Source organism: Silurus meridionalis, chromosome 3, assembly GCF_014805685.1.
Source record: "Silurus meridionalis isolate SWU-2019-XX chromosome 3, ASM1480568v1, whole genome shotgun sequence".
Taxonomy (NCBI): Eukaryota; Metazoa; Chordata; class Actinopteri; order Siluriformes; family Siluridae; genus Silurus; species Silurus meridionalis.
This window is the reverse complement of record NC_060886.1, coordinates 9,069,488-9,096,851: the sequence shown is the minus strand read 5'-3', so window position 1 is coordinate 9,096,851 and position 27,364 is coordinate 9,069,488. Positions and strand designations below refer to the sequence as shown.

Genomic DNA, 27,364 nt, shown 5'->3' with positions numbered 1-27,364 from the left:
TTGGTGACCCCTGATGTAGATATTGAAGATTCTGGATCAGTTCATCCTAAATGTAACATTTAAAACCACACTGATTCCTACAAATAGGGGGTGAAATTGACACATTGGCAGTACACATGACACACCACTGGGCTTCCTGGGGTCGCAGTTTCGGGAGCATGTGGGCAGAAGTGAGGCTTTACTGTATGTTCATCGAAGGTAGAAGATGAAGAGCTCGTGTTTCGCTGAAGGAGGCGGCGCTCGTGCAGAGGAAGTGGGGAGGAGGAGAAGGAGGAGGAATGCAGCGGGTTCTCAAGAAACTTTTGCACATTTGAAACATGGACTTCTGGCTGAGAGTGTGTGTGCTCCTAGGACTCCAGATCTCCTGCTACCTCGCATATGACGGTAAGAGCTTTCAGCCTCACTCATCTCCTTATCACTGGGGGGCTTTTTTTGGTCTCCTAGATCTGCTGGGGAACACATTTTTGCATTTGTGGAGCTTGAACTAATATGTAAGAATGGGAGGAAAAACTCGAAATCCTTCAAAGGTGTGCGGTGTGTGTGTGTGTGTGTGTTTACGTAGACGTTTTTGGGGGGAGAAGGTCGAGTTGCGCGTTACACAACTAATATTGTCAAGCAGTGTGAAACACTGTACCCATTCATCCAGCTGTGATGTGTGTCCACTCCAAAGTTTGTGTCCCCTTTCACCACTGTGCACATGCCAAATGGACAAAAAGTGGTTGAAAGACAAAAATGCAATGACTTGGTGAGGATTTAGAATGGATCGAGATGGACTAAGTCAATAGGTTCTCTCATGGGTGCTTATGGATGATCAGACCTCCAAGGGGATTTTTACTTAGTCAACCACTGTGCTCCAAGAACTTGGAGCTTAAACGATGTGCTATCATAGAGAATGTCCAACATTATTCTGGGAATGTGATTAAAAGTTGTCATGCACTTCTACAGACTGAACAGATGTTTTCTTACTTACTTGTTTGTTAGTTTTAAATGGAAAATATTTTGTATTTTTAAGGCGAATGCTGACCATGAACCATGAAACTGCTGCAAAATGGGGGAAATATTTGCAAACGTATAAGGTCACCTCAATTATTTTGTTTTTTTGGACAAATGTACTATAATTACAAACACCTCTAAAACGTAATGAAGCATGATCGTATTTGTATTTTGTCCCCATATATCTTTACTCAGAGGTTCCAATAATAATTGAGCTCACTGTTTATACCATATGGATGTCATCTATGTCATGCAGAATGTGAGAATGTCAACATCGAAGGAGTTTTATAGGAGCATTATTACTACTTTCATTTCCTGTTTTAGTTCAATTCTTTTACAGATTCAAATGGGGAAAAATGGGCATGGTGGTGTAAAAAGGTTTAGTCGAAATACCAATTTAGACCAACATCCTGATGTGTAGAGAGATAGCATTGCAGAAAAATATCCCCCCCAGAGTCTGTTTGGAGAAAAATCTACAGATACATGAGGCATATCAAAGTAAATAATTTGCAGTGTGACTCAAGAGTCATTAATTGTGCAAAGTGCTCCTGGGGGATTTTGTGGAAAATGTATGTAAATATCGGAACCCCTTGAGAGGCCACATTAGTCATAGTAGTAGGTCTGTGTAGAGTATGTATGTGTGTATATCAAGAAACAGATGCAGACGTGTAAGTGTTTTGTGTTTCACAGGGGGATTGTGTGTCGTATATACGTGTAGTGATATGTCATACTGTTAGTATGTTTGGTTGATTTGATGCAGGTTGCAACAGGAATCTACATTCCGGAATTTAGAGTCAGATTTGCATTAATAGAATAACCACATCCTGCCAAATCCCTGCTCACTTTAACGTGTCGGTGTTGTGTGAGCTACTGTGTGTTTAAATAGCATTCCTGCAAAAGTGTCTTCGAAGCAGTATACTGGAAATGCACTTCCTGTCTCTCTGCATCCACACACTTCTAAAATAAAGATCCTTCATGGATTCTGTTCAGTTAATAGTGCTTTATGATCCGAATGCTTTAACGTGTAGCAAGAGCAAAGCATATGTAAGTGCTTTAAGGCTGTCAATGGCATTCTGTAATTCACCATCACATCAAAAAGATGGCAAGAGAACTGCACGACTGCTCCAGGCAAGCCTGCTGCGAGTGGAAAACTTGTCTGTGTGCGAGAGAAGAGTTGCACAACATTTTGCTGAGCTCAACAGATGAACTCATCTGCCAAGAGGACCATGGAGCACTCAGGCATATACACACACACACACACACACACACACACACACACACGGATCAGGCTACAGTAATCTTTTCCAAGAATGCTGGGATGTTAAGCCAATGGTAGATCCATGTAGAATGAGGGTTTCCAAGAAATATTGAAATGTTTGAGTGTGTGAGATGCTGCCTTGTCTCATGAGATCCTATTGTTACTTTCTCCTACTATTCTACACATATAATAAACATATCATTGTGAGGTTACTTCTGGTTGATGTTAGGAAGATCCCATTAGTAATGTAGTTGAGTTTAAATGTAGAGGTATACTTCAGTCAGGATCACATGTCTGTAATGCACAGTTAGTACGTGCCACTGATCTAAATGGAATCGACCACAGAAACCTGTTTCTGTTGGAGTGCAGTTCTGTTTATCCTGAACTGTGTAAATGGAAGAGAAAATAACATGTTGACTGTAATAGTGCAGGGGTGGCACGGTGGCACAGCGGGTAGCATTTCTGCCTCCCAGCTCAAGCTTATTGAGTTTGAGCCTAAACTTAGGTTACTGTTTGTGCAGAATGTTCATGCATCTTTCCTCTTGCATCTCCAAGTAGATAGACTGACTATGGAAATAGGTCTAAATGAGTGTGAGAATGGTTTAGATGTTGCCTTGCAATGGACTGGCATCCCATTCAGGGTGTATTTCTGCCTCACAGAAAGTGTTCCTGGAATAGGATCTGGATTCTCCACAACCCTGAGTAGTAGTTACTGTGAGTGAGTGAGTTTGGACATGCTTCCTTTAACTTAAAAAAAAGTTTTCTCTGACAAAGTTCAAGATGTCATCATGATTGTGAAATAATTCCAATTGTTAAAAGCTAATAGTCAAATCAAGTTTCCCTAAAAGCAACAGTTATACAGTATATTATTACTTGTGAGGCTCAGGTCCTTTACAGATGTGCAATAAACTTATATGCAGTATCTCTCAAAAGTGAGTACACCCCTCACATTTCAGCAACCATGTTCTCAAGGGACAATACTATAGAATACAATACTAATAGAAATGAATACTCAATAAATGAATCTCAGAGATGGGAAGTAATGAAGTACAAATACTCAGATATAATCACATCCGTTCACTGGTTATTTCTTGCATGCAAATGACTTTGTAGGTCCATTACTAGTGTTTATTCCTAAAACATAAGGGAAGTAACACATTGTGAACAAAATGAGAAAGAATGCAGCTCGAACTGCATCATACATTTAAGAATTGTGATGCTAAGTGCCTAATGCTTAAATACAAAGTGTTAAAACAAAGGTCCAGCAAATTATAATGCCATTAAAATGTATTGAAAATATTTAAGTGTGCAGTATCTCGAATGTGTTAGTGCTACAGCTTGTGCACCTGCATTTCACTGATTTTCCAGCAGGGGCGTTATTGCCTTTCAGGAAATCTCAATAATCCCACAAACAAGAAAGACCCTATTAATCAAAGTCAGAGTCAGTACTTGTAGTGTAAGTCCATATATATATATATATATATATATATATATATATATATATATATATATATATATATATATATATATATATATATATATTTGTTTGATAATTTGGAATTGTTCCCTGGTCTGGCAGCCATATGAAACAATACAGTCATCAATACAATAAATCAATTTACACAAATTTAATTTACAAATGATTGCATCGCAATTTTCAGCAGTACAAACATAATAAATGTATAATATTTGCCAATGCATGCTTTTTTTTTTTTTATTATTAACCTTAATTCATTTCTTGTAAACAGTCATATCTGTAATATCTTTTCATATGTCATAAAGATAGTATTATCATAACTTATGTACCGCTCGCAATTTTCAGCTTGGAGAATGCTATGAAAACGTATACTTTGCAGATACAGGGATCGTAGATTGCAGGAATAGAGTAGACTGGTTCTGAGTGCTTGAAATCTTTGTGTGCATTTGTGTGGGTATGTGTAAACCTTAATGGCAGAAATAAAAGTTTTTGTGGATGAAATGTACAATGTATGAATGTATTTCCACATACAGGGAAGGAAAGAGTGTTTGGGGGAAAAAAGACAGATGAATAAAAGAAAGGTGTTTTGGGGATACAAATAGAGTAGAGGCCAGGAGTTAACATTTTTTTGGTAAAACCCGTTACATGTAATAGAAATGTATTGTGAGATGAGGAGATTAGGCCAATGAGTGCCAGATTCACATAATATATTATAGGGGTTTTCTATCATCTTAACATTGACAATAGGTTTTACAACCCGTTATTTATTTAATACAGAATAATTCTGTTACGCAGAATTGTGTTAATGTTAAACTGTTGGCTTTACTTTTGAAGAAAAAACACAATTATTGATAATCTGGTTACTTTCTTACATTTGCTGGTTATTTTCATTCCAAATAAGTATTTTCCATCTTATTCAGGACTGGAATTATTCTATTATTCATTCAGATCTGTCCAGTGTGTAATCTATATCCAGCTGAAACGTAAAAGTTTCTGGATATTTATTTCACCTCACTGTAAGTGTACTCTCGGAAAAGCACATGCATGTTATATACTGAACACTGCATTGTGCTTTCTGCTTAAAGTTCTCAAGCCAGTTGAAGCAAATACTGGTTTGAGCTTTAATGGAATTGACCACAGTGCAGGAATCAGAGATTGCATGCAGGCCTTCGTGATCTCTGTGATTCCGTGGCAATTCAGACTGGCCTTGGCTCTCTTTTGCTGTCTTCTTTTTTTTTACAGGGTCGGGGTACTGGTCGTACACTGATGATGAGGATGCGAGATATACAGGTGAACACACACACACACACAGACACACACACATTGTTCTTTATACCTTTTAGAACACTTTCTGGCTGCATCACGCTAAATGTAAGCCTTTTTTTATTAGCACTCTTTCCGATTCCTTTCTCTTTCTTATCGACTAATCAACCTTCACTCCTCAATACTCCTTTCTGCTTTAATCCATGGTCACCCCCAAGGCTAACAGAGTCAAGGTAAGTGTGTGGAACTGTGATTTTGAATTCTTGATGATGGGATCACTTTTTATAAACAGAAGTATGTCATCTTTTTAGTGTGTATGGATACCTACTTAATGTGACTTGTGGGTGTAGGTGTGCCATGGTGCGCTCCGGTGAAAGTGAAGCACGGTCATGCGAGCTGCCAAACGCCACGTGGTGAACGCTATAAGAATGTGTTGGGAACCCGCTGTAAAATCCACTGCAAGAGAGGCTACGAGCTTGAAGGCAGCCACGAGATCCTCTGCATGGCCAGCAAACAGTGGTCAGGAAAATTCATCTGCAGAGGTTAGCCTTAGACAGACAGATAACCTCAATACACATACTTGATGCTACGTCTCGCATATTTTTAATGACAAGCAAAAAGCCAGTATGAATAAAGTATTAATTTTTCAGCATATCAGCACACAATGTCTGAACAGAATGTATTTTCACAGAGGTCCGCTGTCCAGCACTGGCCATGCCATCAAATGGTGGATTTAAATGTTCAGATGGTTTCTACTACAACTCCCATTGCCAGTACTTCTGTTCACCAGGATACACACATCGTGGGGACCGTGGGGTCACCTGCCAAAGCAGCAAGGCATGGAGTGGAGGCCAAAGTGTGTGTCTGGGTGGGTAAAATGATCACAACCCAAAAACTATGTATATACTTTGAGAAAAGAAGCTACATTACTATCAATTGAAATGTGGTCATTTTTACAGATCTGGATCCCCCGGTCATTAAGTGTCCAAGTGTGAAGGAGAAGACAGCTGAGCCTGGAAAAGTGACTGCAAAAGTGACCTGGGATACACCAGAGGGCCAAGATACTGCAGATGGAATACTCACAGAGTTAGTTTGACTTCCTCACACATATATTTTATTGCTCTGGTAATGAGTAAAATGCTTATCCAAACTTTTCTTCTGCACCACACAGGATCTTTTGTCTGTGGTTTACTTGTTTTATGTTAAGTACTTCACACAGGTTTCTGTTTGGTGATAGAACATGTGTTGGATCTTGTGGTTAATCTGCCTAGACATGAATGCATGTCACAACTTAGTTCTGTGTGTTAGATCTCTGAAGCATTAAATACAATCTTTGGTGTTTTATTTCCAAATCCAGTGTGATTAAGTACAAAGCCAAAATTACACGCTGCCCTATATCTGAAGATATGCTGAGTAGTGAGTGTTTAATTATTGCTCTTGTGGATCCATGTAACCATAAATACTTTTTGTACTTTACAGTGTAGTACTAAATGGAAAGCCTCCAGGAACATACTTTACAGAAGGAAACCATAAACAGTCGTACACTGTATTCGACCGCGCTGGAAACAAAGCTACATGTAAATTCAGCATCAGAGTAAAAGGTGAATAATACATGTATCTTACGCCAAAAAAAATCCAACATATCTCTAAACTGTACAGTAGATATTTTAAGCTCTTGCTGTTAGCATTAGTAGTTGCACATTAATACATTTACTCATCACAATAAATTATAATAATGCGATATGTTGGATATGTTTGGACTGTGCACTATAATTTATAAACTACTGCACATATTTTCAACTCTAGCACTGGATTACCCCTGTCCTATTCATTTCATACTGCATTCAAAACAAGCTTATTTTTTCAGATTTTGACAGGGAGAAAATAAAAAATGCCCCCTTAAAATTGAGTTATAGTAGAATAGTAAGCAAATATAGTAGAACTTGCTGTATTTTAGCTCAATCAATTTAGTTGGTTAATCTGTGGTCTATTGGTAAGGATGCGGCGCTCTCACCGCTGTGGCCCGGGTTCGATCCCCGGTCAGGGAACCAACCCCAGCCACTCTCAGAAAGAAAGTTTAATCTATAACACTATAGTTATGAGAATTTCATTAGAATAGCATTTATTTGCCACATATACATTACAGCACAGTTTCTATGCATATCCTTATTTGTTGAGAAGCTGGGGTCATCATAAACTCCTGATAGTATGACAGTATAAGCTGGCTAGCTTACAAAAAAAAAATGCTACATGAATACACACACACACACACACACACACACACACACACATATATATATATATATATATATATATATATATATATATATATGCATATACTGTGTGTATAAAAATCTATACTCTATTTATGATGTATTTTACCTCATTAGATTTTAAGATTTAATATCATCCAATAATTAATTTTTTACAGTGCGCCGATGCACACCCCTCTCAGTGCCTGAAAATGGCTGGATGAAGTGTGACAGTGCAGGAGATAATTATGGGGCAACGTGTGATTTTCGCTGTCTGGGAGGCTATGAGCTGAGAGGCAGTGCTGCCCGAGTTTGCCAGTTCAACATGGAATGGTCTGGCCTGGAAACCAGCTGTGCACGTATGTAGCGCTCGAAAAGACAACTAATAGCTAATGCAACCAAATAGAAGTTTTGATTTATGTGTAATTTTTTTAATAAGTAGGGTCATGGATCTATATTAATTTAATGATATATTATGAGGGGCATTCAAGTCAAACTGGAACAAATTTCAAGGAGTGGAATCTGCATCTATTTTTTGACACACTCCCCTGCTACATTTATACACTTATCCCAGAGTTTAACTAATGTCTGGAAAGATTCAGCATAGAAACATTTCTCAGTACACCTGAGCCATCCTAGGACAGCCTGCTTCATTTTGTTATCAGTGCTGAAATGCTGACCTCGGAGGAACTTGTCGATTATCTAGGATCAGGCGTTCTACACACTAAATGTTCACAGGAAGGACTGCTGTGGGCTGGGAACCACCATGACCGCGATTGTGACTGATGGACGTACAGCCATCTTTGAAACATTTAAAATAATTATTCCTACTGTGGCTGAGCGTCTCATCACTTACTTTACATACTCATTACATACTTTTTTAAATAAATGTTTTACGCCTTTATTTACAAGAAATCACCACATGCTGTTCTAACACTGTTGTCTGCCATCTTTAATTAACGGTCTCTGGACTGGCCCATGACATTTGTGCTGCATATCAGTAATTGGACAATCTAGCCCAGGGGTATTCAATTAAAATTCAAAGAGGTCCAGTTACTAAAATTTTCTCCCAGCAAAGGTCCGGATCTTATGTTGTCACTTAAAATAGTGTACCCTCATGTTAATAAAATCAATAACGCACATACATTTCTATATAATTTATTGTTAAATTTCAAGTGTTTTCAAAGTATTATGCTTTTAACATACCGAAAAGTCTGAACTTGTATGGCACTTGAATGGAAAACAATACTGTAGTTGTCTTTACTACATGTCAAGTAACAGACACTGAAATTATTCTGAATAAAATAAATAAAAAGTGCAAACACAGCTTTGAGCAGCCTGAACTTAGGGCCTATTTCAAGTAATGTAAAACATTCAGAATCTTTTGAATAAAATAAAAGTGCTTTTAATCTTCAAGAAAAAAAATAAACAAAAGACATTTGAGCTGCCACCTTTTTAAAACATGAACTACATTTTAAATAAAATAACACAGGAAACTTAGGCGAATGCCTACATTTCAAGTAAAATAGAACAGGGCAGAATTTACAGAATAAAAGAAAAGTGCAGAACTTTGAGCAGCTCTCTTTTTCATCTCTCCTTTCCACCTCTCCTTACTCCCTTTCAATCTTTCTTTCCTAGTAAGAGAAATGGGCATGTAACTGTCCTGCCAGCAGTTTGAAGCAGTTTCTGCAGCCGCATTTAAGCACTCCTTTACAACTGTCACATCGCTGAATGCTTTCTTGTGTAGTGACGCTTAACGTTGCCATTTTTATTAACGCCACATTTTCACAGTATATGAGACACAAAGGTTTAGAACTGGCTGCAGGCGGAATAAACTTGTATTTGTCCGTCCATTCATCTTTAAAAGTTCGGTTTTCAGCATCTACTTTTCTCATTTTTGAGCAAGCCATTTTCTCTCATCTCCTCTCTATCTCTCTCTCACACTCGCTGTTGCTGAAAGGTAAACAATCGATTTGATTGGCTTGGCTATTGATGACGCTCCTGTCGTAATTACTAGATTAGCTGCGCATGAACAAATGATTTATATTTTTATTAATATCAAAGATTTTATGCCCGCTCTAGCCACTTAATACTGCATGTAGTACTGCCACACTGGCATCTATTTGTATACCTGTTAAATTAAAAGCCCCGGTTTCACTTGAATGCCCCTCGTATCTTTTACAAGAAACACCATGTAAAATTCCATTTATGCATTTACATTTCTGTACACTTATGGAACCCAGCCATTAGGTTTGCACAAGCCAGTGCACTCTTAGTGCCAGTCCCAAGCCCGGATGAATAGCGTTTGGAAGGGCATCCAGTGTAAAACGTGCCAAATTAAACATGCGGATCACGAACCAGAATTTTATACCGGATTGGTCGAGGCCCGGGTTACCAACGACTGCCATAGGTATTATTAGCCAACAGGGCAACTGTTGGCCAAAGGAGGAGAAGGAGAGAAGGAAGACGTCTGCAGAGACAGCAGGGAAAGGAGAAGTGGAGTAGAGCGAAGGTTTGGGTTGGCACTTTAAATGTTGGTACTATGACTGGTAAAGGGAGAGAGGTAGCTGATATGATGGAGAGGAGAAAGAGAGTGTAGTAGAGGTGAAGAGTTTCTGATAGGGTGATGTACCTGAAGCTGGAAGTTGAAGGGGTGATGATAAATGTCATCAGTGCTTATGCTTCACACGTGGGTTGTGAGATGGAGGATAAAGAAAAATTCTGGAGTGAGTTAGATGAAGTGGTAGAAGGTGTACCTAGGAAAGAAAGAATGGTGATTAGGGTAGATTTTAATGGCCATGTAGGTGAAAGAAACAGAGGTGATGAGCAGGTGATGGTAGGTATGGTCTTAAGGAGAGGAATGTGAAAGGCAGATGGTGGTAGATTTTGCTAAAAGGATGGAAATAGCAGTAGTGAATACTTATTTTAAGAAGAAGGAGGAGCATAGGGTGATGTATAAAAGTGGAGGAAGGTGCACACAGGTGGACTATGTTCTATGCAAGAGATGCAGCCTACAGGAGATTGGAGACTGTAAGGTGTTGTCAGGGGACAGTGTGGCTAGACAGCATCGGATGGTGGTCCGTAGTATGGCTTTGGAGGTGAAGAAGAAGAAGAGGAAAATGAGGACTGAAAAAAGAATAAGATGGTGGAAACTGAAGGAGGAAGACTGTAGTGTGAGATTCAGGGAAGAAGTCAGACAGGGGCTCGGCGGTGGTGAAGATTTGGTTCAAGGTGACTGGTTCAAGGTGGAGGTTGGACTGCATCAAGGATCGGCTCTGAGTCCTTTCCTGTTTCCAGTGGTGATTGACAGGTTGATGGACAAGGTCAGGCAGGAGTCTCCATCGACTATGATGTTTGTGGATGATATTGTGATTTGTGGTGAGAGTAGGGAGCAGGTTGAGAAGAGCCTGGAGAGGTGGAGGTACATGCTGGAGAGAAGGGGAATGAAAGTCAGTAGGAGTAACACAGAATACATGTGTGTGAATGAGAGGGAGGGCAGTGGAGTGGTGAGGCAAAAAAAAGGATCTCAGAATTCACAACACATTGTACCTTGAGGAGGATATTCTTCAAGAGCAAAAGACTACATCAGGTTCCATTTCTGTCAGTCAAAAACAAAGATGAGGCTGCAGTGGCCTGGATCAAACATGGACAGGCAAAGATTGGAGAAATATAGCCTGGGCTGTTAAATCTCTGGGGACCCATGGATGGTAGGTTCACCTACAGTGCGAAATCATGACACCAGGTCTGCCCTTGAAAACAGTCCAGGCTGGTGGAGTTGAGAGTTTATGTAATGGTGTGGGGAATATTGTCTTAGCACTTTGAGCCTGCTAATAACATTTCTGACAGCAATATTTTGCTCTTCTTTGTCTTTTAATTAAAACAGAAGAGATAGGATGTGCACAAATTATGACTCACACCCTGTCTCATCATGCACTGCACTACATATTGATAGAAGAGAGTACTGACAGGTAAAAAGACAATGACAGCTATGACATCCTTGTTTAATGACTTTTTTCTCCTTACCTGTTAATAATTACAGCTTTGAGCATCAATGTTGGAGTGCGATCTGCTGCTCAACTGCTCGACCAGTTTTATGAAAAACGTCGTCTGCTTATAATCTCCACCCCCACAGCAGCCAACCATTACTACCGATTCCAAATGACTAATTTACAGGTAATAGAGCTTTATCTTCACATCATGTCTGTGCTTTGGGAATAGACATAAAAATTATAGGGTTACCTTATTGATTTCAGTAATAAGCTAGTAAAAAATGGTGTGTGTGTGAATATGTGTGTTTCAGCAAGCACAATGTGGCCTGGACTTAAGACATGTGACTGTGATTGAACTAGTGGGAAGGTTTCCGTCTCAAATCGGACGCATTAGATATCAGCTTATCACTCCAGGACTGGTCTTACAGCTCAGGTATGCTCTATTCTCACATTAAAGATTTGACAATCATGAACAGGGCTTCCACACAATATTGAGATCTTACAATCGGCTCAAATGCTTCCACAACCAGAGCCAGTTATCGTCTCATTTGTGGGAAAAGCTCTTTGGTTCAGATGTGCAGTACAACTCTAAGTATAGTATGTTGTATGAATTATTTAGGCATTTAGATTTGCAAACTGGTACTAGGGAAAAACCTTTTTATTTTTTCGGTGCCAATGGACATGGATGGCACTCTTTGAACCAATGTCATGCCATTGCCAAGGAATACCAGCAAACAAGGAGCCTACACCACAAAGGGTAGCCAAGTATAGTGTTCCAGTTCAATGAGTCTTGTTATATACATCAAAACATATATACTGTACATCCATCTCCTCTGCTGACCATAAATTACCATAAAAAAACAAAACAAAAAAAGAATAAAAAGAAAGCTTATAATTTCACACTGATGTGTTCACACCATGAAAGAAAGTAATGGTTGAAAGAGTCAGATTCAGTGAACAAAGTACACAACCATGGATGTTAAAGATTAAGTAGATACACTAGAGTAATACTAAGAGATACACTAAGTAAAATATTAGTCCAGTAAATGTGCTCCTTTTAGACCTTATTTTGGATCAAATTAAAAACATATTTGCCTTCAAATGTACTTATGTATCAAAAGTACTATGATTTTTCAATGGCTGTGAATAACTATTATTATTTTTGTCACAAGACTCTTACTTAATCACCTCAGTTCAGGTGAAAAGACTCTAATGTTACTCTTGTCACATCTATTAATAGAATGATATTAATGAGTCAAATATCTATTAAAATGATCATAAACCCAAAAACCTTTTCAACTACTTCAAAGAAATTGTGCAAATAAGGCCACAGGTGTTGTTGCAGGTTAGATTCAGGAGTTTCTTCCATTATTTATTTCTCTCAAAATATTCTGCTTGCTGTTACACTGACACAAAAATGTATGTTGGTGATAAGTAGCTACCAGCAAGCAGCAGTATAAACAAGTTCAAAACAGAGTGTGCGCTCAACCCTGATAGGTGGCTTGCTGCGTGATTGACCGGTTACGTGTTTTATTCACTGATAAATTAAAAGAAACGACTGATTTAGCAAAATGTAATTTGGTAAAAAGTAAATTTTACTTTGAGATGTAATGAAGTTAAAAGACTTCTTTAATGAAAAGACTTCAGTAAAGCACAGATATGCTAAAAACCTACTAAAGTACAGAAACAAATTACATTTATTTACATTACTGTCCACCACTGGTCAGATTTTCTGCATTGCGTCAGGGCCCAAAAAAGATTCTGGGCTTCATTACAAATGAAAATGGCATCAAACTCTTCTGTGCAGCAGCTCATTTGCCAATCATACTCACTTTCTTGGAACTCAGACAGAGGAACTGCGCTGATGTTCTAACTTAATTACAAAACACTTAGTTCCGGGCCACTAATTTGATTGTACACGTGTAACATCACTGTTTGTATCACACTATTGTTCTGTGTACATTTCCAGTCCTAGCAACAGTTTCTTATATTGAACCCCATTTGTATGCAGCTTTATTTCTTGTTCTCTGAAGTACTATTACATTGTTTGATCAGCATGGTGATGTGATTTGGCATATTGTGTAAAATAACTGGTATGGTTAAATGCTTCTGTTCTCAAAGCATTCAGAACCTGCACATAAGCATGTGCATGTATGTATGTATGTATGTATGTATGAATTCATGTATGTGTGTGTGTCTGTGTTCTACAGAATGCTGCTACAGCTGTCTCAGAATTCATTCAATCTGGTGCTGCTGGACAAACAGGGAGTGGACAAACAGCGCTACACATACCCGGTCACAGCGGCCGAGATCTTTACCATCATTGACACCATCCCCCTACGTACTGAAGAGTCTCTTATGCAGAAAGAAGCAGGTCACAGCTGCTAGACACCCCCCCAAACACACACACACACACACACACACCACAACACAGAGCCATAAATGAGGTTTTTTTACATACATATTTGTGATTTGTAAGGTGCTCTAGTATTTTTTTTTCTATATCTATTATTTTGTTAATATTTATATTATTCTGGCATAATATATAGTTTGATCTCACTCAGTACAATTCAAACCTGGATTTAAGAAATAAATATGCTCACTGTAATGTCTCTAATGTGTAATTCCAATGTGTCATGTTACTGTATGCTTGGTGAGTCTCTCTCTTTTTATTTTTTTTAACTTTTATTAACAATAGTATTACTTTCACATGTGGTTCCTGATGCTTAAATGATCATTCTCCAATGGTATTAAAAGGTCCAGGAAAACCTAATTCAAACAGGCATACTGTACAGTATAATGAAATGCAGTTCAAGACCTCAAAATCACACAGAGTGCAGAGTTTCCTGATTTGGCAAAGACACTGTTGTTTTTAAACATGGTGCACTTTCATCCTCGGTCAAAATAATTGAATAGATGGAAAGCTCGCCAGAAAATTCCTTTTAGTCCCTGGTTTATTATTTGAATGATGTTATTAAATAAATAAAGTTACATTCTGAATGAAACATGCCTTCTTGTTTCTTCAGCACTGTATTTTTAGACCTAAAAATAATAACAGAGCACTAAGAACATAGAGTCTTCTTCTTCTTCTTCTTTTTCGGCTTCTCCCATTATGGCTCGCCACGGGATCATCCGTCTTCATACCCCTCTGTCCTCTACATCTGCCTCTTTCAAACCAACTACCTGCATGTCTTCCCTCACCACATCCATAAACCTTCTCCTTGGTATTCCTCTTTTCCTTCCTCCTGGTGGCTCCATCCTCAGCATTCTCCTACTGATATACCCCATGACCCTCCTCTGCACATGTCCAAACCATCTCAATCTCGCCTCCCTCACCTTGTCTCCAAAACGTCCTACATGCACTGTCCCTCTAATAAACTCATTTCTAATCCTGTCCATCGTCGTCACTCCCAACAAAAACCTCAACATCTTCAGCTCTGCTACCTCCAGCTCCACCTCCTGTCTTTTACTCAATGCCACTGTCTCTAATCCATACAACATCGCAGGTCTCACCACAGTCCTATAAACTTTCCCTTTCACTCTTACAGATACTCTTCTTTTACAAATCACTTCTGCTGTCACTCTTCTCCACCCACTCCACCCTGCCTGCACTCTTTTCTTCACTTCTCTAACACACTCTCCATTACTTTGCTTATGCATTATAATGTATCCACTATAATGGATATAATGCACTATAATGAATGATTTCACAGCATTTGATACCAATATATCAATTCTTCATCAAAGAAAGTCATTAAAAGTTCCATGTGAAAATGTTCACATTTTATTTCAGGATTTAACATTTGACAGTCTACATTAGTAATGTGCATCTTTGTAACTGAAGCCGATACGACGGTACAACAATACAATACTTTAAAGAAACAAATGAACCAGCTATTACAATGCAGTGTGATCCGATTTCGAATTGATTTAATGCAGTACGATGCAATGGTTAACTTTTATGGAAACAAATAGTTCATTTTTTTGAGACGGATGATCCGCTGTGGCGACCCTTAATGGGAGCAGCCGAAAGAAAAAGAAAAAGACAGATACTTTATTTTTTATTTCTTTGGTTCATACAGACAGTTACTTACGTACAAGGTTTTTTGTACTGAAAAAAAAAGAAAAAAATGTGTCCCGTTCTGTCTCCAGGAAGATGCAGCTCTACCTCTACCATGTCAATCTGTATTCTATGTGATTTAGAAAATGCCTTGGTCTCTGTAGTTTGTGAAACGTCATGTTCACGTAGCATCAGTAGTGCAGAGAGAATGCGCTTAAGAAACTGTTTAATTTACATATAAAATATTGATCACAAATTATTGGTCACTTACTTTTTGTAGAGCTATAGAACATCTAATATTTATATAAATAAATCTATTAAAAATTAAAAAAAAACGCTGCATTTCGATACAAATGCCAACAAATGCACATTTTGTTTAATCGTCGCATCACATTGTTAACCTTTATGTCGATGCACCTATCAGTGAATCTTACAATCCCTCGTCTACCCCTAGTACGTCAATTCAAGTAAACACCTAACAGCCACAGGGACCTAATGAGAGTATTGCACACAAGCTGTTCCATATGTTTAAACTGAGTAGTGCATATGAATCCACAATAAAAAACAAGTTTACAGAGTTGTGATTTATTTATTTATTTTTTTTTAAATGATGATCTTTCTTTTTATAATAAAAAAAAAAAAGCAGGTACAAAAATTCTAACGACTAGCCGTGTTTACCTTTTTTTCATTTTTTTCCCACTTTAAAATCCCAGCCTTGTGCAGCACTTTATTTACATTTGGTATCAGTCTTTCTGCATAATCCCAAATCTTATTGTCCTTGATCAGCTTCTCAATGCCCAATTCAGGACGCTTGGGTTTAGCAGTGTGCATGACAATAGCCAAATCTCGAGGCACCCAGATGGACTTTCCATTGATTTTATGAACAATGTGGACAGATGCCTGCATCACCTTTCTTGGGTCAACTATCATCTTGCTATTGTTGTTGACCCACCACTTTAAGGGTTCCTTGTGGATGTGTCTCAGTATATTGACACCAGGGACATTCCTCCACTCAGGAAAGTCAAATCTCTCACTGCCTCTGGTAATTTCTTTGGAGAAGACATGGGCCCAAAAGATGAAAGCCACCACGTGAGGGTTGTTTTGCTGGAGTTTAGTCATGAGTTGGTTCAGAGATGAGTGTTGATACGGCATGATGATTTCATCGGCGTCCGTCAAAATCACGTATTTGGACCTCTGCCTGTTCCTGTGAATGCAGTCGTTTAATGTGGCCTGTTGCCCATAGTAGTGTACTTCGCCTGAGTGCAACTCATGGTTCCAGCCTTTGGATGGTTTCAGAAAGTGATCGATAGGCCAGGGAATGATTTCCAGAATGCCATCTTCCTCGTAGCTGCGCAAGACTCTCTCTAGGTCTGGGCCACAGCTGTTGTTGTAGATAACCACGTGTTCCACACCGAGAAGCTTGTATGTCTCTATAGTCTGCACAAACTGAAGGACATTATTATATCCTCCAAACAAGCAAGAAATGCATAGCGTTAAGTCCACGTCAAAGTCCCTCCTATTCAGCAGAAGCTTGTGTATAGGCAAATAAAGGTGACTATGAATTTCCAGAAGGTTCTTTGGTCTCGAAATGGTTATGTGTGTGGCATTGCATGTTGGCTCTATGTTACAAAATGCATCTGTGGTCACAAAAGGGAATCCAAAATTATCAACGTGCGTGTCCAGTTTGACAGGCGATATACTGAGTCCCTGCTGGTAACAGCAGAATATACAGGTAAATAGTTCAGAATGGGTCTGGTTCATTATGGTTAGGATATTTGCCTGTCCATTTGAATCATCACTGACGAAAGCAGACAGCATTAGGGATCTGGTGTCTCTAATAGGTGTTATGCTCATGGTTGAAATAGATGCTGGACAAGCCGAATTTGAAAATGTGGAAGGCTTCTGGATTGCAGCTCTAGGGGTAGGTTGGCCTGCTTTTTGAATGACAAATTTACTGTACTTCAAATACATTGATATTGTACAAAGCAATGTAAACACCATAAAGGCTGTGCCTATATGAATTTTTCTTGGATTCCAAAGGAGGTGGGCCATGTTATCAGCTTAATCTGCAAAATAAATAAATAAATAATAATTAATATTTTACATTTGTAAATATTTATTGAACAATTTGTAGAAAGTATTTTATTAATTATCAAATATGACTCAACAAACTCAATTTGTCTGCTTTGTCTTTGTCTATAATACTTAAAACATATGAATACTATAATACATATAAACACATAAATATGATCAGTTTTCCATGAAATACAGTGAGGAAAATAAGTATTTGAACACCCTGCTATTTTGCAATTTCTCCCACTTAGAAATCATGGAGGGGTCTGAAATCGTCATCGTAGGTGCATGTCCACTGTGAGAGACATAATCTAAAAAAAAAAATCCAGAAATCACAATATATGACTTTATAAACTATTTATTTGTATGATACAGCTGCAAATAAGTATTTAAACACCTGTCTATCAGCTAGAATTCTGACCCTAAAAGACCTGTTAGTCTGCCTTTAAAATGTCCACCTCCACTACATTTATTATCCTAAATTAGATGCACCTGTAGGAGGTCGTTAGCTGCATAAAGACACCTGTCCACCCCATACAATCAGTAAGAATCCAACTACTAACATGGCCAAGACCAAAGAGCTGTCCAAAGACACTAGAGACAAAATTGTACACCTCCACAAGGCTGGAAAGGGCTACGGGGAAATTGCCAAGCAGCTTGGTGAAAAAAGGTCCACTGTTGGAGCAATCATTAGAAAATGGAAGAAGCTAAACATGACTGTCAATCTCCCTCGGACTGGGGCTCCATGCAAGATCTCACCTCGTGGGTTCTCAATGATCCTGAGGAAGGTAAGAAATCAGCCCAGAACTACACGGGAGGAGCTGGTCAATTACCTGAAAAGAGCTGGGACCACCGTTTCCAAAGTTACTGTTGGTAATACACTAAGACGTCATGGTTTGAAATCATGCATGGCACGGAAGGTTCCCCTGCTTAAACCAGCACGTCCATGCACGTCTTAAGTTTGCCAATGACCATTTGGATGATCCAGAGTCATGGGAGAAAGTCATGTGGTCAGATGAGACCAAAATAGAACTTTTGGGTCATAATTCCACTAAACATGTTTGGGAGAAGAAGAATGATGAGTACCATCCCAAGAACACCATCCCTACTGTGAAGCATGGGGGTGGTAGCATCATGCTTTGGAGGTGTTTTTCTGCACATGGGACAGGGCGACTGCACTGTATTAAGGAGAGGATGACCGGGGCCATGTATTGCGAGATTTTGGGGAACAACCTCCTTTCTTCAGTTAGAGCATTGAAGATGGGTCGAGGCTGGGTCTTCCAACATGACAATGACCCGAAGCACACAGCCAGGATAATCAAGGAGTGGCTCTGTAAGAAGCATATCAAGGTTCTGGCGTGGCCTAGCCAGTCTCCAGACCTAAACCCAATAGAGAATCTTTGGAGGGAGCTCAAACTCCTTGTTTCTTAGCGACAGGCCAGAAACCTGACTGATCTAGAGAAGATCTGTGTGGAGGAGTGGGCCAAAATCCCTCCTGCAGTGTGTGCAAACCTGGTGAAAAACTACAGGAAACGTTTGACCTCTGTAATTGCAAACAAAGGCTACTGTACCGAATATTAACATTGACTTTCTCAGGTGTTCAAATACTTATTTGCAGCTGTATCATACAAATAAATAGTTTAAAAAATCATACATTGTGATTTCTGGATATTTTTTTTTTTAGATTATGTCTCTTAAAGTGGACATGCACCTACGATGACAATTTCAGACCCCTCCATGATTTCTAAGTGGGAGAACTTGCAAAATAGCAGGGTGTTCAAATACTTATTTTCCTAACTGTATACCCAGTATTTCCATTTTCATATTAATAGCTACAATATTCCTTGCACTTGCACTGTAGCCAGCATGTTCAAGACCATTTTTTTTGCTTGTTTAAATTACGTGTTGTGAAACACTCAACAGTCTCTTACTTTTTGTATAATGGCATTGGAATTTTGTATAATGTTTGTAATGCTTGACTGTAACTTTGCTAAAATTTCATCAACAAAGTCCAGAACTTTTAAGTTTTTACTTTTTTTAAAAGGCTTCTTTGTGCCTGATACCAAGACTGATACTAAAATCCTGATTTTTGAGTGCAAAGGCTTTCAAATGTTTTAACTAAAGCAATAAAATGTCCATACACATGACTTCCACATAAGTAGTAAATATTATAACTGTATAAATACAATCAAATCAATCATAGAATAAAAAAACACATTGTCTTATTATATGCATGTCTATCCTGTTCCATAAACAAATATATTTCCAAACCCAATTCCAGTCTTTGTAACAGGAACCAATATCCAATATACAGTATGCTTTCTCCAATCTTCTTCTTGTTCTTTCAGCTTCTCCCATTAGGGGTCACCACTGCGGATCATACCACTCTGTCCTCTACATCTGCCTCTTTCAAACCAACTACCTGCATGTCTTCCCTCACCACATCTATAAACCTCCTTCTTGGTCTTCCTCTTTTCCTCCTTCCTGGTGGCTCCATCCTCAGCATTCTCCCACCGATATACCCCATGTCCCTCCTCTGCACATGTCCAAAACATCTCAATCTCTCCTCCCTCACCTTGTCTCCAAAACATCCAACATGCGCAGTCCCTCTAATAAACTTATTTCTAAGTCTGTCCATTGTCGTCTCTCCAATGAAAACGTCAGCATCTTCAGCTCTGCTACCTCCAGCTCCACCACCTGTCTTTTACTCAATGCCACTGTCATACAACATCGCAGGTCTCCAATATCTTTTATCTTATCGATTTCTGGTACAGTGGAACCTCGGGTTCTGAACGCCCGGCATACGTATAATTCAGGTTACGAATCGCAGTTCATCAAAATTTTTGCCCCTGGTTACGAACAAAATTTCGGGATATGAACGTCGCGCACCAAAAAAATCACAGGCAAATCGGTTCTTTTCTTATCGCCACCCACGCTCTATCCACGCGTATCAGGATATGAACTTTTTAGGTTACGAATAAAGTACCGGAACCAATTAAATTCGTAACCCGAGGTTCCACTGTATTTCTTCAATACCAATAATTTGTGTGTAAGTGGCATTTCTCATTAAAACAGACTTTTGTGACAAATCTGAATTTACTAGTCACTTTACAGGCATTCAACGCGTTCTAAAGAGATCCTATGAAAGTAAAACGACTTATACTTACTTTTGTATTAATTGTTTATAGCTACACTCCACATGTTCAACCTTATACTTACACAATTTCTTGGCTGCTGTATCATATGCAAATCAATACATTTCCTCAACATATTCTTACTGGTTCCTGATTTTGTCAGACACTGTAGTTTTGGACCTCCTGATTCAATTCCATATCATGATTGTGTTATTAGTTTATTTAATAATAATTTTATTACATGAAAAAACTTGTTAATGTGCTATGCAATTAGGAGTCAGTCCTGTGCCCGAGCAGGCATGTTTAAAAGTCATGAGAGAATTTCGATCAAATCTGATGTTAATTCTACCATTTTTGAAATTAACTATTGTATGGCAATGAAAATTACACATGAACGAAATGTATAGAAATAACAGTGCGTGTGGGATGAACGCTCTTGATATTCAAGAATTAAAAGAATTTAACTGAATTTACCAGCTCTTTTAATACCGTAAGGCTATGAGTAGGCAAACCATATATATGAAGCACCTTGACATCTGAAAATAACAAGCATGCTGGAAGAAATGTCATTCTCCTTCATGGTAAAATTTCAAGGTTTCTCAGCAGAAAATTGCCTGGAGTATCATACTGCCTTCACCGAGTTGCTTTCTTTATACAGTACAGTACATTCTGGTGCCATCTCCCAGGTATTTGACACACAAGGACCCGGCTGCTCACATGAAGGAAAGGAAAACATGACTCATCAGACCAAGCTATCTTCTTCCATTCTGTCATGGTCGAGTTTTGATGCTCATGTCCAAACTGAATGTGCTTTCGGTGGTGTACAGAGGTCAGCATGGGCACTGTAAGCTGTAATAACTGGGTGTTCTAACACCTTTTTTTTATGGCCAGCACTTTCAGCATTTTCTGCTACACTTCTATGGGATTGGACCAGGCAGGTTAGCCCCATGAACTTCAAAAAGCCTTGTATGTACATGACCCTGTCACAGGTTTACCTATTGTCCTTCCTTGGACCACTTTTGGTAGGTACTAATCACTTCATACTGTACCAGGAACTCTTGATAAGACGTGCTGTTTAGGAGATGCTTCACACAGTTGTCCAGCCATTACACAGTTGGCTCTTATCAAAGTTGCTCAGACACTTTACCCATTTTTGTCTGATTTAAACACATTTTTATCTGCTTTATCACACCCTTTCTCAATGTACTGAGATAATCACTACTAATCACTTCACCTGCCAGTGAGTTTAATGCTATGGCTGATCTGTATGCTGAAATTGATATTTCAGTAGGTTTTAATGGTAAATTAGTGTCTTCTTCTGCTTATGTAGCACCAGGATTCAGGAGAAACGTTTCATTTCACTGTGTACTGCGTCAGCTTTATATGGTTGAAATGACAATAAAAGCTTCTTGACTTGACGACTTCTTCTTCTTGTTCTTTCAGCTTTTCCCATTAGGGGTCACCGCAGCAGATCATCCGTCTCCATACCCCCCTGTCCTCTACATCTGCCTATTTCAACCCAACTACACGTATGTCTTCCCTTACCACATCCATAATATATTTTTTAAAACCCAGCCATTAGGGTTGCACAAGCCAGTGCACTCTTAGTGCCGGTCCCAGGCCCGGATAAATGGGGAGGGTTGCTTTAGGAAGGGCATCCAGTGTAAAACATGTGCCAAATCGAATATGCGGATTACAAATCAGAAATTTGTACCAGATCGGTCGAGGCCCGGGTTACCAACGACACAAGTATCGTTAGCCAACAGGGTGCAAGGGTGGAAATTGGGCTACTGTTGGCCGAAGGAGGACGAAGAGGAGGAAGACGTTAAATGTATAGGACAGGGGGGTATAAAGACAGATGATCCGCTGTGGCAACCCCTAATAGGAAAAGAGGAAGAGTATATCAACGTGCGTGTCCAGTTTGACAGGCGATATACTGAGTCCCTGCTGGTAACAGCAGAATATACAGGTAAATAGTTCAGAATGGGTCTGGTTCATTATGGTTAGGATATTTGCCTGTCCATTTGAATCATCACTGACGAAAGCAGACAGCATTAGGGATCTGGTGTCTCTAATAGGTGTTATGCTCATGGTTGAAATAGATGCTGGACAAGCCGAATTTGAAAATGTGGAAGGCTTCTGGATTGCAGCTCTAGGGGTAGGTTGGCCTGCTTTTTGAATGACAAATTTACTGTACTTCAAATACATTGATATTGTACAAAGCAATGTAAACACCATAAAGGCTGTGCCTATATGAATTTTTCTTGGATTCCAAAGGAGGTGGGCCATGTTATCAGCTTAATCTGCAAAATAAATAAATAAATAATAATTAATATTTTACATTTGTAAATATTTATTGAACAATTTGTAGAAAGTATTTTATTAATTATCAAATATGACTCAACAAACTCAATTTGTCTGCTTTGTCTTTGTCTATAATACTTAAAACATATGAATACTATAATACATATAAACACATAAATATGATCAGTTTTCCATGAAATACAGTGAGGAAAATAAGTATTTGAACACCCTGCTATTTTGCAATTTCTCCCATTTAGAAATCATGGAGGGGTCTGAAATCGTCATCGTAGGTGCATGTCCACTGTGAGAGACATAATCTAAAAAAAAAAAATCCAGAAATCACAATATATGACTTTATAAACTATTTATTTGTATGATACAGCTGCAAATAAGTATTTAAACACCTGTCTATCAGCTAGAATTCTGACCCTAAAAGACCTGTTAGTCTGCCTTTAAAATGTCCACCTCCACTACATTTATTATCCTAAATTAGATGCACCTGTAGGAGGTCGTTAGCTGCATAAAGACACCTGTCCACCCCATACAATCAGTAAGAATCCAACTACTAACATGGCCAAGACCAAAGAGCTGTCCAAAGACACTAGAGACAAAATTGTACACCTCCACAAGGCTGGAAAGGGCTACGGGGAAATTGCCAAGCAGCTTGGTGAAAAAATGTCCACTGTTGGAGCAATCATTAGAAAATGGAAGAAACTAAACATGACTGTCAATCTCCCTCGGACTGGGGCTCCATGCAAGATCTCACCTCGTGGGGTCTCAATGATCCTGAGGAAGGTAAGAAATCAGCCCAGAACTACACGGGAGGAGCTGGTCAATGACCTGAAAAGAGCTGGGACCACCGTTTCCAAAGACGTCATGGTTTGAAATCATGCATGGCACGGAAGGTTCCCCTGCTTAAACCAGCACGTCCATGCACGTCTTAAGTTTGCCAATGACCATTTGGATGATCCAGAGTCATGGGAGAAAGTCATGTGGTCAGATGAGACCAACATAGAACTTTTGGGTCATAATTCCACTAAACATGTTTGGGAGAAGAAGAATGATGAGTACCATCCCAAGAACACCATCCCTACTGTGAAGCATGGGGGTGGTAGCATCATGCTTTGGAGGTGTTTTTCTGCACATGGGACAGGGCGACTGCACTGTATTAAGGAGAGGATGACCGGGGCCATGTATTGCGAGATTTTGGGGAACAACCTCCTTCCCTCAGTAAGAGCATTGAAGATGGGTCGAGGCTGGGTCTTCCAACATGACAATGACCCGAAGCACACAGCCAGGATAATCAAGGAGTGGCTCTGTAAGAAGGATATCAAGGTTCTGGCGTGGCCTAGCCAGTCTCCAGACCTAAACCCAATAGAGAATCTTTAGAGGGAGCTCAAACTCCTTGTTTCTTAGCGACAGGCCAGAAACCTGACTGATCTAGAGAAGATCTGTGTGGAGGAGTGGGCCAAAATCCCTCCTGCAGTGTGTGCAAACCTGGTGAAAAACTACAAAGGCTTTCAAATGTTTTAACTAAAGCAATAAAATGTCCATACACATGACTTCCACATAAGTAGTAAATATTATAACTGTATAAATACAATCAAACCAATCATAGAATAAAAAAACACATTGTCTTATTATATGCATGTCTATCCTGTTCCATAAACAAATATATTTCCAAACCCAATTCCAGTCTTTGTAACAGGAACCAATATCCAATATACAGTATGCTTTCTCCAATCTTCTTCTTGTTCTTTCAGCTTCTCCCATTAGGGGTCGCCACTGCGGATCATCCGTCTCCATACCACTCTGTCCTCTACATCTGCCTCTTTCAAACCAACTACCTGCATGTCTTCCCTCACCACATCTATAAACCTCCTTCTTGGTCTTCCTCTTTTCCTCCTTCCTGGTGGCTCCATCCTCAGCATTCTCCCACCGATATACCCCATGTCCCTCCTCTGCACATGTCCAAAACATCTCAATCTCTCCTCCCTCACCTTGTCTCCAAAACATCCAACATGCGCAGTCCCTCTAATAAACTTATTTCTAAGTCTGTCCATTGTCGTCTCTCCAATGAAAACGTCAGCATCTTCAGCTCTGCTACCTCCAGCTCCACCTCCTGTCTTTTACTCAATGCCACTGTCATACAACATCGCAGGTCTCCAATATCTTTTATCTTATCAATTTCTGGTACAGTGGAACCTCGGGTTACGAACGCCCCGGCATACGTATAATTCAGGTTACGAATCGCAGTTCATCAAAATTTTTGCCCCTGGTTACGAACAAAATTTCGGGATATGAACGTCGCGCACCAAAAAAATCACAGGCAAGTCGGTTCTTTTCTTATCGCCACCCACGCTCTATCCACGCGTATCGGGATATGAACTTTTTAGGTTACGAATAAAGTACCGGAACCAATTAAATTCGTAACCCGAGGTTCCACTGTATTTCTTCAATACCAATAATTTGTGTGTAAGTGGCATTTCTCATTAAAACAGACTTTTGTGACAAATCTGAATTTACTAGTCACTGTACAGGCATTCAACGCGTTCTAAAGAGATCCTATGAAAGTAAAACGACTTATACTTACTTTTGTATTAATTGTTTATAGCTACACTCCACATGTTCAACCTTATACTTACACAATTTCTTGGCTGCTGTATCATATGCAAATCAATACATTTCCTCAACATATTCTTACTGGTTCCTGATTTTGTCAGACACTGTAATTTTGGACCTCCTGATTCAATTCCATATCATGATTGTGTTATTAGTTTATTTAATAATAATTTTATTACATGAAAAAACTTGTTAATGTGCTATGCAATTAGGAGTCAGTCCTGTGCCCGAGCAGGCATGTTTAAAAGTCATGAGAGAATTTCGATCAAATCTGATGTTAATTCTACCATTTTTGAAATTAACTATTGTATGGCAATGAAAATTACACATGAACGAAATGTATAGAAATAACAGTGCGTGTGGGATGAACGCTCTTGATATTCAAGAATTAAAAGAATTTAACTGAATTTACCAGCTCTTTTTAATACCGTAAGGCTATGAGTAGGCAAACCATATATATGAAGCACCTTGACATCTGAAAATAACAAGCATGCTGGAAGAAATGTCATTCTCCTTCATGGTAAAATTTCAAGGTTTCTCAGCAGAAAATTGCCTGGAGTATCATACTGCCTTCACCGAGTTGCTTTCTTTATACAGTACAGTACATTCTGGTGCCATCTCCCCAGGTATTTGACACACAAGGACCCGGCTGCTCACATGAAGGAAAGGAAAACATGACTCATCAGACCAAGCTATCTTCTTCCATTCTGTCATGGTCGAGTTTTGATGCTCATGTCCAAACTGAATGTGCTTTCGGTGGTGTACAGAGGTCAGCATGGGCACTGTAAGCTGTAATAACTGGGTGTTCTAACACCTTTTTTTTATGGCCAGCACTTTCAGCATTTTCTGCTACACTTCTATGGGATTGGACCAGGCAGGTTAGCCCCATGAACATCAAAAAGCCTTGTATGTACATGACCCTGTCACAGGTTTACCTATTGTCCTTCCTTGGACCACTTTTGGTAGGTACTAATCACTTCATACTGTACCAGGAACTCTTGATAAGACGTGCTGTTTAGGAGATGCTTCACACAGTTGTCCAGCCATTACACAGTTGGCTCTTATCAAAGTTGCTCAGACACTTTACCCATTTTTGTCTGATTTAAACACATTTTTATCTGCTTTATCACACCCTTTCTCAATGTACTGAGATAATCACTACTAATCACTTCACCTGCCAGTGAGTTTAATGCTATGGCTGATCTGTATGCTGAAATTGATATTTCAGTAGGTTTTAATGGTAAATTAGTGTCTTCTTCTGCTTATGTAGCACCAGGATTCAGGAGAAACGTTTCATTTCACTGTGTACTGCGTCAGCTTTATATGGTTGAAATGACAATAAAAGCTTCTTGACTTGACGACTTCTTCTTCTTGTTCTTTCAGCTTTTCCCATTAGGGGTCACCGCAGCAGATCATCCGTCTCCATACCCCCCTGTCCTCTACATCTGCCTATTTCAACCCAACTACACGTATGTCTTCCCTCACCACATCCATAATATATTTTTTAAAACCCAGCCATTAGGGTTGCACAAGCCAGTGCACTCTTAGTGCCGGTCCCAGGCCCGGATAAATGGGGAGGGTTGCTTTAGGAAGGGCATCCAGTGTAAAACATGTGCCAAATCGAATATGCGGATTACAAATCAGAAATTTGTACCAGATCGGTCGAGGCCCGGGTTACCAACGACACAAGTATCGTTAGCCAACAGGGTGCAAGGGTGGAAATTGGGCTACTGTTGGCCGAAGGAGGACGAAGAGGAGGAAGACGTTAAATGTATAGGACAGGGGGGTATAAAGACAGATGATCCGCTGTGGCAACCCCTAATAGGAAAAGAGGAAGAGTATATTTTTAAAAAGAGATTAACAATATTATACTGTAGCTATAAAATGTGTTGGAGGATGGGTTGGGCTCTGAGTAAAAAAAATCCCAATAGCTTCCAAT

At 39.3% G+C, this 27,364-nt stretch overlaps 2 protein-coding genes across 4 annotated transcripts; one reads left to right on the top strand and one right to left on the bottom strand.

Moving 5' to 3' along the window:
* Positions 1–230: 230 nt before the first annotated feature.
* On the top strand, positions 231–14,237 carry srpx (sushi-repeat containing protein X-linked). Of its 2 annotated transcripts, XM_046845590.1 has the most exons (10): positions 231–384; positions 4,971–5,018; positions 5,342–5,533; positions 5,683–5,859; positions 5,951–6,077; positions 6,471–6,592; positions 7,423–7,602; positions 11,283–11,416; positions 11,544–11,665; positions 13,443–14,237. In XM_046845590.1, exons 1-10 carry the CDS (start codon positions 318–320, stop codon positions 13,618–13,620), a joined length of 1,347 nt encoding a protein of 448 aa, XP_046701546.1. In that variant the 5' UTR covers positions 231–317; the 3' UTR covers positions 13,621–14,237. The 2 variants fall into 2 exon arrangements, with proteins under 2 accessions (XP_046701546.1, XP_046701547.1); XM_046845591.1 differs by lacking the exon at positions 4,971–5,018 and having other exon boundaries at positions 297–384.
* Positions 14,238–15,875: 1,638 nt separating this feature from the next.
* Positions 15,876–22,952, bottom strand: LOC124380569. Of its 2 annotated transcripts, none has more exons than XM_046841684.1 (2): positions 22,450–22,952; positions 15,876–17,005 (listed from the first exon to the last, which is right to left on the bottom strand). In XM_046841684.1, the coding sequence occupies exons 1-2, from the start codon at positions 22,786–22,788 to the stop codon at positions 15,950–15,952; spliced, it is 1,395 nt and encodes a 464-aa protein (XP_046697640.1). In that variant the 5' UTR covers positions 22,789–22,952; the 3' UTR covers positions 15,876–15,949. The 2 variants fall into 2 exon arrangements, with proteins under 2 accessions (XP_046697640.1, XP_046697650.1); XM_046841694.1 differs by having other exon boundaries at positions 15,876–17,358; positions 22,735–22,952.
* Positions 22,953–27,364: the final 4,412 nt, after the last annotated feature.